The sequence below is a fragment of the Eubalaena glacialis genome, chromosome 4, assembly GCF_028564815.1.
Source record: "Eubalaena glacialis isolate mEubGla1 chromosome 4, mEubGla1.1.hap2.+ XY, whole genome shotgun sequence".
In the NCBI taxonomy this organism is placed as follows: Eukaryota; Metazoa; Chordata; class Mammalia; order Artiodactyla; family Balaenidae; genus Eubalaena; species Eubalaena glacialis.
This window is the reverse complement of record NC_083719.1, coordinates 157251640-157264391: the sequence shown is the minus strand read 5'-3', so window position 1 is coordinate 157264391 and position 12752 is coordinate 157251640. Positions and strand designations below refer to the sequence as shown.

At 41.4% G+C, this 12752-nt stretch overlaps 1 protein-coding gene across 3 annotated transcripts in view; it reads right to left on the bottom strand.

Annotated features, from left to right (window-relative positions):
* Positions 1-423: 423 nt before the first annotated feature.
* SIMC1 (SUMO interacting motifs containing 1) overlaps positions 424-12752 on the bottom strand; it is a 96134-nt gene continuing 83805 nt past the window's right edge. Inside the window, exons 8-10 of one of the 3 annotated variants that reach the window (XM_061188496.1) lie at positions 7722-7878; positions 7495-7579; positions 424-835 (exon numbers count right to left, since the gene is read on the bottom strand). In XM_061188496.1, coding sequence (XP_061044479.1) covers positions 573-835; positions 7495-7579; positions 7722-7878 — 505 coding nt within the window. In that variant the 3' untranslated portion in view covers positions 424-572. Of the gene's footprint in view, positions 836-5348; positions 5442-7494; positions 7580-7721; positions 7879-12752 lie in introns of those variants that run through there. The other 2 variants (XM_061188497.1, XM_061188498.1) reach the window with 2 other exon arrangements.

Below are 12752 nucleotides of genomic sequence, written 5' to 3'. Positions count from 1 at the left end.
TTTGAAAAACCATTGCCTTTTTATTGTATGCTTTTAACATCAAATTTTTTGTAACACACTCAATCCTTTTGTTTCTACCCCCTTCATTACATTAGATCTTAACAGACTGGCCACAAAGTCAAATTCATAGGCAATATCACAGGTCCAATATAGGATGTTTGTTTTCCATCAGGGAGAAACAAATATGTCTTTCTCTTTCGAAACAGGTTGTCAGTACCTTGAATGACATAACATTGATGTCTAGAATTTGTTCAGCACACGGATTCTTTTTTCACATCTTGAAATGTTAAACATATAGTGCATATAGTATCACCTGTTTCAAAAAAAGTATAGATAAATAATTTATTAAAAAATATATACACCTTATATATTTAAGCCATATCTGAGAACAGGCTAGGATAGGATTATAAAAAAAAAGATATTTACTAAACAGAAAGTTGTTATAGCCTACAGATAAATAAGATAGGTTTGGTCCTATAAGATTTTAAACTACTTTTTATACTTTTAGAACTTCCAAGTAGTTTGAGATAGAGTTCAGGAGGTATTCTTGGCGTTCAGTGCTTAGAAGGGTCTCAGGGTCTGCTCCAGGCCTGTGAAGAGGCGTCTGCATCGGGGTTCAGGTCTGCGGCATAGAAAAGCAGTAGCTTCAACAGGTGCACCTTGTCTTGGAGCTGCGGGACGAGCGGCTCCCCCAGCATCTGGACCAGGCGGCTGCGGAAGGCCTTGATCTGCTTCTCCACGTCCACCACTGTGATGTCATCTCCTTGCTGGGGCTTGGGCTTAATCCTTTTGATTATTAAGTCTTTTCGATCGATCACTGAACTCCGTAAGTGCTCTGCAAGAGGGAAAAAGTCAGCAGAACTGTTCTGAACTGCTTTTTATTCCTTTATGACTTGGGAAGATGAAGTCCAATTTTGGTAGGTAGGGTCTAGGCAAAGACTTGTTGATGAGTTACTAGGATACAAGTCAAAGGGCATGTGAGTACCTGTGGTAACTCCATTTCCAGTCCTTTGTTCTTGGTTCTCTCTGGACCTCAAGTTTTACGTATTAAAAAAAAATGTATTTCAAAGTCATTTTTATTTTTTTCAGAGTAGTACATGCTTTGTTTAAGAAAATCAAATTCTACTCAAAGGCTTTTGTCCCCTGTGACCGTTCTACCCCAGTAGCAGAGTGAAATAGAGCACATTTCCCTGCTTAAAACCCTCCAGATACTTGCCTTTGCTTTCAGAGGCCAAACTCCACATTGTTCTGTGGCCCAGCCTGCCTGCCAGTCTCCTCTAGTCCTGCTCTCCTTCTTACTACCCGAATCTTACCTCCAGTTCTTGAAACAAGCTCTTCCTGCATCATGGCATTTGCACTTGTTCTCTCTACCTGGACTGCTTTTCCCCTAGACCTTTGCATGCTTACCACCTTCTCATCCTTTGGGACTCAGCTAAGAGGCCCTCCCTGACTAGAGTGAGCTGCTTCCCTCGTTTCCCCAGTGTTCCTCTATCACAGCACCTGATTTATTTATTGGGTTGCACTCACCAAAACTATAATTGTTTTTGTTGGCTTGTTCACTGTCAGGCACTGTCACTGCAGCTAGAACGTCAGTCCATGAGGGCTGGGCCCAAGGCTCTGCCTCTGACGTCACGCACCGGGAAGGGGTGTACATCCTCGTCTCTTCCATGTTCTTGCTGATCACCAGAGAATAACTAGACAACCCCAGTTGCGGGGCATTCTACAAAATAACTGCCCTGGACTCTTCAAAAATGTACATATTATGAGAGACAAGTAAAGGCTGGGAGCTTTGTTAGATGACAGGAGACAAGAGCATAACAACCAAGTACAGTGTGTGATGTCTGACTGAATCCTGGCCCAAAGCAAAACTGAACACCTATAAAGGATATTATTGGCACAGATTAGATAATATTCAATCAAGGATAAAATTAGTGGGATGATGAATAGTGGTTATGTAGGGGAATATTCTTATTCTTAAGCTGAAGTATTTAAGCATGAAGGATTATGACAGCGCAACTTACTCTTAACTGGTTCAGCAAAAAAAAGAAAAAGAAAAAAACATATAGATGGATCAATAGATAAACCAAATGTGGCAAAATGTTAACAGCTTATGAATCAAGGTAAAGGTTATATGGGTGTGCATCGTACTACTCTTTAAACTTTTCTGTAAGTCCAAAAATAAAATACTGGGGGAAAGTACAAAGGTCTAAAGGTATCTCATCCCAAATCCATAACTCAGTCCCAACAAGGTTTTGGAAGTGTGTGGAATTGAGGGAAAGGAGCTCAAGGTCACATATAAGGCAAATGAAGTGAGAAGAGCCCTGCAGCCCTTCTGACTCCCAGGTGCGCCAGAGGCCACAACAGTATCATTTTCTCCATCTCATTTATAAAATGGGGGTAATGGCACCTTCATTAACAGAGTTATTAGAAGGACTGAACTAGTGTCCAGAAATTTGGGAAACATAGAATAAACTGAAAAGAAAGTACAATAAATACACTGTAGAGTACCCAAAAAGTCTGGAAACATAGGAGGCGAAGCTGCCTTGAGATGTCATTACAGGGCCCTTTCAACATTCAATCAACAAACATTTACAGTGAGCACCTACTCTGTCTCCGGAACTGGGCTAGACTCCGGGGATGCAGTGGGATCAGAGCCTTGGGCCCAGCCCTCATGGACTGACGTTCTAGCTGCAGTGACAGTGCCTGACAGTGAACAAGCCAACAAAAACAATTATAGTTTTGGTGAGTGCAACCCAATAAATAAATCAGGTGCTGTGATAGAGGAACACTGGGGAAACGAGGGAAGCAGCTCACTCTAGTCAGGGAGGGCCTCTTAGCTGAGTCCCAAAGGATGAGAAGGTGGTAAGCATGCAAAGGTCTAGGGGAAAAGCAGTCCAGGTAGAGAGAACAAGTGCAAATGCCATGATGCAGGAAGAGCTTGTTTCAAGAACTGGAGGTAAGATTCGGGTAGTAAGAAGGAGAGCAGGACTAGAGGAGACTGGCAGGCAGGCTGGGCCACAGAACAATGTGGAGTTTGGCCTCTGAAAGCAAAGGCAAGTATCTGGAGGGTTTTAAGCAGGGAAATGTGCTCTATTTCACTCTGCTACTGGGGTAGAACGGTCACAGGGGACAAAAGCCTTTGAGTAGAATTTGATTTTCTTAAACAAAGCATGTACTACTCTGAAAAAAATAAAAATGACTTTGAAAAGATAGAATTGGCTGAATAGAGTGGGATAGGGAACATGTGGGTTAGGAGCAAGAAGAATTTGGAACTTATTAATACAGGAAATTCAAAGAAGCAAAGGTTGGCAGTGGCCACCTAACCACCATCCAAGGGGAGGAAGTCTTGGCCAGTGGACTTGAACCATTCTGGTCCAGTTGGCAAGGCCTTGGATTTTATGCTTCAGTAGAGGAGAGTTCTTACATCGGAGGTTCTTGTGATTATTGTGTGAGGTGATTTATGTAAAGGGTTTATTTGGCACAAGGCCTGGCTCAAGATATTTTGGCTGGTAGTATTATTAGTTCCTGGATCAACACTAGGATCAGCTACTATTATTTTATCATCATCATCGTCACTACAGGAATCTCCAATCTAACAGTATCTTCTCTGCAGGTCTTCCATTTATCTCCACGTCAGTACTGCCAGAACCCTAGGCATCAGCCTTCAGCCTCGGTCACCCATGCCCTGTCACACTGATCTTCAAAGTGCTTCTGATCTGTCACTGCCTTCCCCATTGCACCACCCACACCCTTGTCACCATTATCCCTCCCATGACCTCTCTGGTCCTCGGCCAAACTATTTGTCACACATCAGGCAGAGTGACCTTACTTAAAACCACTTTGATGGGTTCCCTTCACTCTGGAATCAAGGTGAAATTCCTTAACACGAACTCCCTAACAGGAGGGCCCTTCACTCCTGCTCCTGTCTAGTACCGTGGTCTCGTTTCGTGCTATTCCCCCCTTGCTCACTGTATCCTAGTCCTACCAGTTTGCTCTATGTTCCTTGGACTCATTAAGCAACTTCTTGGTTTCAAGGCCCTTGGACATGCTGTTTCTTCTTTCTGGGAAACTTTACCCTCCCTATTCGCCTGGCTAACACTGGTACTTCATATCTCAGCTCAAGTATCACTTCTTCAGGGAGGCCTTCCTGGGTTCCTCCATAAACAGTTTAAGTCCTGTTTTGTGCACTTGTGCTTTCCTTCACAGCATTTATTTTCATTGCAATTATATGTTACTTGTGTGGTGGTTTGTTTAGGGTCAATCTCTTTACTAGACAGTTAAGCTCTAGGAGGGCAGGGGCCATGTTGGTCTCATTCATTGAAGTTTTCCCAATGAGCCAGGCACAGAGGAGGCATTCAGTAAATATTTGTTGCCTGGATGAATGTATGAACTTAACTGATCTTGCCCGAGTCTGCTTTTCTCCCCTCTGTGGACAGGGCTCCTTTCAGGAAGGCCGTGTGTGAGACTCTCCTTGGAATGAACAGGTGTCTGACTTCCGCGTCGCCCTAAGTGGTCCAGCAGAGCGGAATTCAGGAAAAGCATGCATTTCATTCATTTAAATACTATATGTTTAAATTCCTAGAATTCATAGTTTCAAAATATGAGGTTCTAATTATTCATAAGCACCAGGAAAACTCACGGCATATGGCAATTCATAATTTTGCCAAGGCTCAGACTTGAGTTGCACGGTTGTGAAACTGGGGTGTGGGGGATTGATTCTCTCAGCCAGAGAATGTGAGCTCAGCCGAGAACCCAGCATCCACCTCTCAGTGGGGCTACTCTGCCCTCTACAGAAACATTTACAAGATGTGGGGCTTCAAGATATACTTCTCCCCAGGGTCAAGGGTAGATACAAAAGTAATTTAACCATGTATAGAGAGTTTAGAAAGTGGGGGGTCGGAAATTCCTTAGAATCTCACCTTCTAATCTCACCCAGTGATTTCATAGGAAATTATTTCCTTCCAGTGTGCTTTCACCGTATACAGACTTTGGCAACAGACCTGGCTCTGCATTTACTTTCCTCTCAGCCTTTGTTTTCCCATCTGTGAAAGGGGGATGGTACTCACCTTCACAAGGTTACTGGGTTAGATAAGCCAGTGCAGGCGCATTTACCTATGCTCCCTTCCTCTCTCCCTCCATGCTAAGAGGTTCCCATAAACATAGGGCAAGCTTAGGCTCCCCATCCTCTTCCCTTCTTCCCCCGCCCTTGGAGCTGGACAACTCCGGCCAACCTCAAAACGCTCTCAACAATGTCCTCAGCCCACTTGAAGAAGACAGAGATGACTAAGGAGCCCTCACAGTAAAATGCCTACTGACAAGGACACTGACCATTTCAGGGAACCATTCAGCTGTGTTCTTTGTAGTTCTTTGTAGGACTCTGTTTTCAAACTACTGGTTCTAAATATTTTTTTCTCCGTCTTAACTCCTGGTCTCCAAAGAAGCTGGAAAGGACGTTAAGGATAAAATAGCATTGGAACACACCCTGTTTATTCTTGGTCAATATACACTGGTCTGAGGCCTTCCTCTCCTTTATTCAAGGCAGAAGAATATTCTGTAATAAAAGTAGATCCCATGTCCATCTTAAATCACTATTGCCCATGACCCAGGTGTATTCCCTGGGACGCAAAACAGAAATGAACAAAGAAGTGTTAAAGGTGAACTTTAAGCAAAACCGAGCTGCTTTAATATTAAACTTTCAGCTAGATCTCCAAAAGAAACAATTACATAAACCTCCATGAGGCTGAGGACGCATGGAATTTGCCTTTGGGGCTTTGTTCTGAGAAGGGCACGTACCTTTCTCTGAGCGTGTTAAAAAATGCACAAACCACACAATTACATGTCGTGGCCTTGACAATGCTCTCTCTTATGTTTTAGTTACAGGCGCCTGAAACAGAGAAGACCCTTGTAGCCTACTCCTGGCCAGATGACAGGCAGCTAACACTGACTGAGCACTTTCTACTTTTAACTCACGCCCATTAGCAATCAGTCTTGGCTAGTTATGTATTACCATCCCCGTTCTATAGAAGGAAGAAACTGAGGTCTAGAGACATAAAGTTAGCTGCCCAATGCAGAGTAGGTGATGGAGTTGGGATTTAAACCCAGACCTTCTGTCTTAAATCCAGTGCTTTTAAAAATGTTTCTGTAACAGCTTCCTCAATTCCAGGCCCAAGAGGGTGTAAGGACCATCTTATCTTCCCAAGTGCTATTACTGAGCTAAAATCAACCTCAATATGATCATGGCAGGTAAATTATGTATGTATGTATATGTGTGTGTGTGTGTGTGTGTGTGTGTGTGTGTGTGTGTGTATATATATATATATATATATATATATATATATATGCATTTTCCCCCCTTACTGATGGAGAATAAGTTGGACATTGTGCCCCTCAATACTTCAGAATGGATTTCCTAAGACCAAGGATATTTACTTTCATAAGCCAGGATAATTATAAAAAAATATGAAACAATATTAACATAATACTATTATATAATCTACTTAAAATTTACCAATTGTCCCAATAATGCACATTATAACTTCTTTTTTCCTGGTTCAGGATCCCATCCAGGATCATGTTTTGCGTTTAATATTCATGTGCTTTAGTTTGTTTTTAATCTGGAACAGTTCTTCAGTCTTTCTTTGTTTTTAAGACATTGTGACTTTTGAAAGTACAGGCCAGCTACTTTGTAAAAGGCCCTTCAATCTGGGTTTGTCTGATGCTTCCTTCTGATTAGATTCAGGTCACGAAATTTTGGCAAGAACACTACATAAGTGATGAGGTGTCCTTCTCAGGGTATCACATCAAGAGGGATGTCAGTTTTCTCCCCTGAAAACTTACTATCTTTCCTTATGTAATTAATAATTACATTAGTTTCCCCAGGGACCACATTAATCCTTGGCTAATCAAATCATTATTATTTGAAGCAGCTATTCCATCATTATCCTTGTCAATATTTGCCCCCTGAGTGTTCATTAGTCTAACTTTTCCAGATCCTCACGGATCACTGGCTTTGCCTGTGACTAGAGCAGAGCCACTTTCACAGACTTAAGAGTGTCTTACATCTTTTGCAAGATGTACATTTTTACTTTGCCACTGATTTGCTCTGTATTTGCATCATATTGACGGATATTTACAGTGTCCGAGTCAGTGAGCAATCAACCCAACAAAGACGCTGCAGTGATAGGCCAGGGAAAGATGCCAGGGCCAAATCAGGTCATTACTAAATCCTTCTCATGTTAGGATGACTTTTGTTTACCTGCACAGCCTAATAATTGTGAGGACCACTGTAGTATCTGCCATAACAAAAATACTATGTGAATTCTTCTGTTTCACAGCAGTGATTCCGACTATGTCCTTCCTTGTTCCTTACAGTTATACCAAGGAACAATGATTTACTGAAGCTAACAAATTAGAGTCCCTTATGTAACTTTAATTCATAATAATGTCCACTGTGAGACTCCCACACCATCTGGCTTGTGACCAAATGCTCCTTACCTCTTAAAACATGTTGGTAACTGGATAACAGAAACTGTAGATGCTCAACCAGTTCATCCCATGTCTGCCACTGGGTTTTATCCGACTGTAGAGATAGTAAAAGCAATTGGTAATAAATGCCTTCCTCAGTTAGAGGTTTTGTACAGTTTTCAAGTCACTTTTACATAATGCTCAAGGATTAAGGAAAAGGTGTTCTAGGCCTGGAAATGAAATAGGGAAAAATGTACCTGACACTTGAGCAGTGATGTGGAATTGTTCAGAAAATAGAGGGCCTGGGCCAGAGACAAGGGCAGGCGGGTGGGTGTCTCACAGCTGTGGAGGAATATGATTTCCAGCACTTTGCAGCGCAGAAGGTGGCTCTCCATGGTAGTAAAGAACATCTCTCTGTGTGGAGAAGAGATAGAGAGAGTTCACCATCACAATTATTGTTTCACGGAACATATACCACAATTCTCCCTGAACGCTCTAACCTTTGCCCTAATCCAGAGAAGGCTAAGAAGGAATACAGTGAAGGCCTACAAAATCACAAAGCTCGTGGACAGGGCAGAAATGGATTTGTTCATGAATTAGCAACTGTCAGAAGGAGGGAAAGTCTTTGATATTTGAAAAAGACTAGTTTAGGACACATTAAGAAGAATTATATCATACTGTAACCAAGAGAATTAATCATGAGATTACATATTTCTGAATGGCCATAATGTGCCAGGTACTGTTTGGCAGAAACAAGGAATATTAAGAGAAATAAAAGAGGATATTGCTCTCAAAAAGCCAATAGTTGAACAGGGGCAAGAAGTATGCAACAGGAACCTACATAAAGCGCAGGGCAAGTGTACACGTATGCGAGGTGCCTGTGGCACTCTAGAAACACAAAGAGAGCACATTTGGTCAGGGGCCTGGAAGCAGCCTTCGTATGGAGGAGGTGGCACTGCTGACGGTGGTCTAGAAGTAAAGAAGGCCCAAGGCAGGAGGCATTTCAGTGCAGGGATAAACATGGGTAAAAACAAAGGAGTAAAAGTCATAGCTGGGGCACTGCAGCCTTCTTAAATTTCAAGTCTAGGACTTAAGAGTCCCAGAGGGACTCTGGCCCTTGACTTTGTCACTCTATGCAGGGCAGGGCTTGGCCAGCGAGGGTGGGTTGGAGCACATTCAGAGGCTTCTGAGCAGGAGAGCTGTAAAACGGGGGCTGTGCTTCAGGAAGGTGAATCAAAGTCATTGTTCTAAAAGCAATGTCAGCTTCCAAAAAAAAAAAGTTATGAATCTCAGATGCACAGGGTGAATCTCTGGACTGCCTGAAGGTTTCTGCCTGAAGGTTTGTTTGGTGGTTCTTGCCAGGTCTGCTTGTCATAGCAGTTCTGAGGAATAGATGGCTCATGAGCAGATAAGGAGATGGCAGCAACAGAGCTAGCTCCAGATCTCAGAATTCTTTCTTCTACAATTGCCCCTTTGCAGTTTTGCAACATCTGGAAAAATAGGGTGCTCTTTGTGCCACTGTCACTTGTAAAAATGATAAATAACAAAGTATCTATTCATTTTTATTTTCTTTTTTCCCCTTTCCCTTTGCTGTTCCACCAGGCACATGTATTATTTGTGTAAAAGCGAGGGTAAAAAAGCAGAATAAATACTTTAAAACCTTTGCTTCTTAATTCAAAAGTTTAAAAAAGTCTGTAATATTTGTGAAAATCCATTTTATCTCTCTCTTTTTTAAAAAATAAATAAATATATTTATTTATTTATTTATGGTTGTGTTGGGTCTTCATTGCTGCGCGCGAGCTTTCTCTAGTTGTGGCGAGCATAGGCTACTCTTCTTTGCGGTACGTGGGCTTTTCATCGTGGTGGCTTCTCTTGCTGCAGAGCACGGGCTCTAGGCACGCGGGTTTCAGTAGTTGTAGCACGTGGGCTTCAGTAGTTGTGGCATGCAGGCTCAGCAGTTGTGGCACACGGGCTTAGTTGCTCTGCGGCATGTGGGATCTTCCCGGACCGGGGCTCGAACCCGTGTCCCATGCATTGGCAGGCAGATTCTTAACCACTGCGCCACCAGGGAAGCTCCATTTTATCTCTTTAATGTGTGTGTGTATTTTTTAAAGTACCATTCTATACCTCCTCTGACAAATTTTCTTTTTTAATACAAAGGACTCCAAATTATTACATTTATAAGATATTCCTCCAATTCTTTTAAAGTTTAATTTCTACTCTGTATTTGGCCTATTACTTTCACAAGACAGTTTTCCTATTTAATAACTTTTTATTTCAAACTGTATCTTCTCTTCCAATTTTTATTCCAGGGCCTGCATTTGTCCTGGTTTTATAATCCAAGATGGCAAACCCAGAAATATCCAAGGGACAAGAAAGTAATTTTAATGTATTGGACATAGTAGGAAATGGAGGTACAATTATCTATAGCAATTCAAATTCAAAATTTTAAAACAAAATACAGAGGAAGGCTAACATCCAGATCCAGCCTTAACAAGTATAGCTGGTATTGGATTTACTCTCCTGTTATCAATAATTATAAAGCTGTACAAAATATATGAAATAACTGTTTTCAGGCGTTGGACAAGCTACTACAAATGACTATTATTCTTGAGAGAAGGGAAACAAAGGTGGTGAACCCCACGTTTACCCCAGATTTCTTGCTGGGGGCACTTTCTAACTAAGGCAGAGGAAAGCGTGGGTCCCAAACAGAAAGCAGTGGGCTTATTGGGCAGAGCAAACAGAGACTGGAGTTCAGTAGAGCTGAGGTGGCTGGAATCAGTGTCAGAGAAGAGGGAGCTCAAGAAATATGTGTAAGGGGCCCCCCTTGGCACACGGACAGAGAGAAGATCCAAAAGCCTGGGAGAGAACAGCTAGTGAGGAGCTATGAGCTGACTGGGGATTCGGGAGAGTGCCCGGTGCTGAAAGACATGGGGTTTTAATGAGCTAGAGGAGAGATCTCATTGAACATGTTGGGCATTCAGGTACAACCCCAGAAAGACTAAGCTACAAGACTAGTATCTTAAGAAAGGTTGATTTACAAATCCTAGAAGCAAGCCTTAAAAGGAGAAAGCTAATCTGCCAGTAAATCACTGTCTGCAAGAATGAAACTCAATACTCTTTAAAGGAAGTCAGCAAATTTCAGACTCTCAACAATGTGGTGTTCATAATGTTCAGCACACAATAAAAAATTATTAGACGGGGAAAAAGCAGGGAAAAGTGATCCATAACCAGGAGCAAAATGTCCATAGAAACAGGCTAAGAGTTGATACAGATGTTGGAATTAGTAGACAAGGACTTTAGAACAGCTATTATAAATATGTTCAAAATTAACCAACCAACCAACCAACCAACCAGCCGACCAACCAGCCAACCAACCAGCCGACCAACTAACCAAGATATATATAATCAGTGATTAGATGGGGACACTTAGCAAAGAGAAATGGACACTATAACAATGAATCGAATGGAGACTCTAGAGCTGAAAAACACAATATCTGAAGAAAAAAAAAAATCACTGGATAGGCTTAACAACAATTGGGCACCACAAAAGAAAAGATCAGGGAGCATGAAGACTATCCAAAGTGAAAAAGAGAAAAAAAAAGACAAGTCAAAATAAAATAAAACAAAACAACAACAGTAGAAAACACCAGATCCTCAGTGTTCTGTGGAACAGTGTCACACAGCTTAATGTATATGTACTTGAATTCCCAGAGATGAAAGTTTGGGGCAAAAAATATAAAAAATAATGGCCAAGATATTTCAAAAATTGATCAAAAATATCAACTCACAGATTCAAGAATCTCAATAAACCCCAAGCAGGATAAACATAAAGGAAACCACACCTAGTTATAATAATCAAATTGCTGAAAACAAAAAAAAGCAGCCAGAGAAAAAAGACACATGGCATGTAAGGGAACAAAAGTAAGAAATTCTAATGACTTCTCATCAGCAAGCCAGAAGAAAATGGAACATCTTTAAAATAAATTAAAAATACCTATCAATCTAGAACTCATATCAAGTAAAAACACCATTCATATATGAAGGTAAAATAAAAACATTTCCAGATAAACAAAAGCTGAGAGAATTCATTACGGTAGACCTGCACTACAAAAAATGTTAAAAGAAGTTAAGTTCTTTAGGTGGAAGAGAAACGATACCAAATGGAACTTGGATCTTAAAGAAAGAAAGAACACCCAAAATGGTAGCTATGTGGATCTGACGTGTGTTTTATTTCAGCACCACTAAGCAATTAACTCAATTCTGACACTATTTACCATAGTGTCAGATCCCAGGTTAAGGGCTCAATCCTACAAGACTGCCCTCCTACTCTCTCTTCAGATGCCAATTGGAAAGTCCAGGTTGTTGACCTGTGTGCTTCTGAACCACCTAGCTATAGATCGAAGGTTCCCAGAACCCCACCCTGGGTTTGATTAATTTGCTACAGTGGCTCACAGAACTCAGAGAAACACTTTACTTACTAGATTACCAGTTTATTATAAAAGGATATAACTCAAGAACAGCCAAATGGGAGAGATGCATAAGGTATGGGGAAAGGGTGAGGCCCTTCCATGCTCTCTGGGTACATCACTCTACAGGCATCTCCACCTGTTTACCAACCTGGAAGCTCTCTGAACCCAGTCCTTTTGGGTTTTCAAGGAAGCTGCATTAGATAGGCATGACTGATTAAATCATTGGCCATTGGTAATTGAACTCAACCTCCAGCCCCTGCCCCTTCCCAGGAGGTGGGGGTGGGGTGAGGGGAGGGCTGGGAGTGGAGGGTTGGAGTCCCAACCCTCTAATTACATGGTTCCCCTGGCAACCAGCTCCTATCCTTAGGTCACCAAATGCTTTCTGAAAGACACCTCACTAACATAACAAAGATAACTTGATCACTCTTATCACTTAAAAAACTCCAAAAGAGCTCTGTGCCAGGAACAGGATGAAGATCAAATATATATATTTCTTATTATAGGTCATAATATCACAGTTAGGTAGTATAAAGACTTTCCCCCCCTCATCTCTGAATTTCTTTTAAAAACAACTAAATGTTTAAAGCAAAAATATGATCCCATCCTGGAGTAAAATGTATGACAACAATAGCACAGAGGATGGGAGTGGGGTAAATGGAAATACACAGATATAAGGTTCTTACATTACATGTTATGATATAATATTAATTCAAGGCAGACTCTAGTAAGTTAAGAATGCATATTGTAATTCCAAGAGCAACCATTAAAAAAAAGTAAAACATTTGCTGAAAAAGCATGTGATAAAATTCAATACCC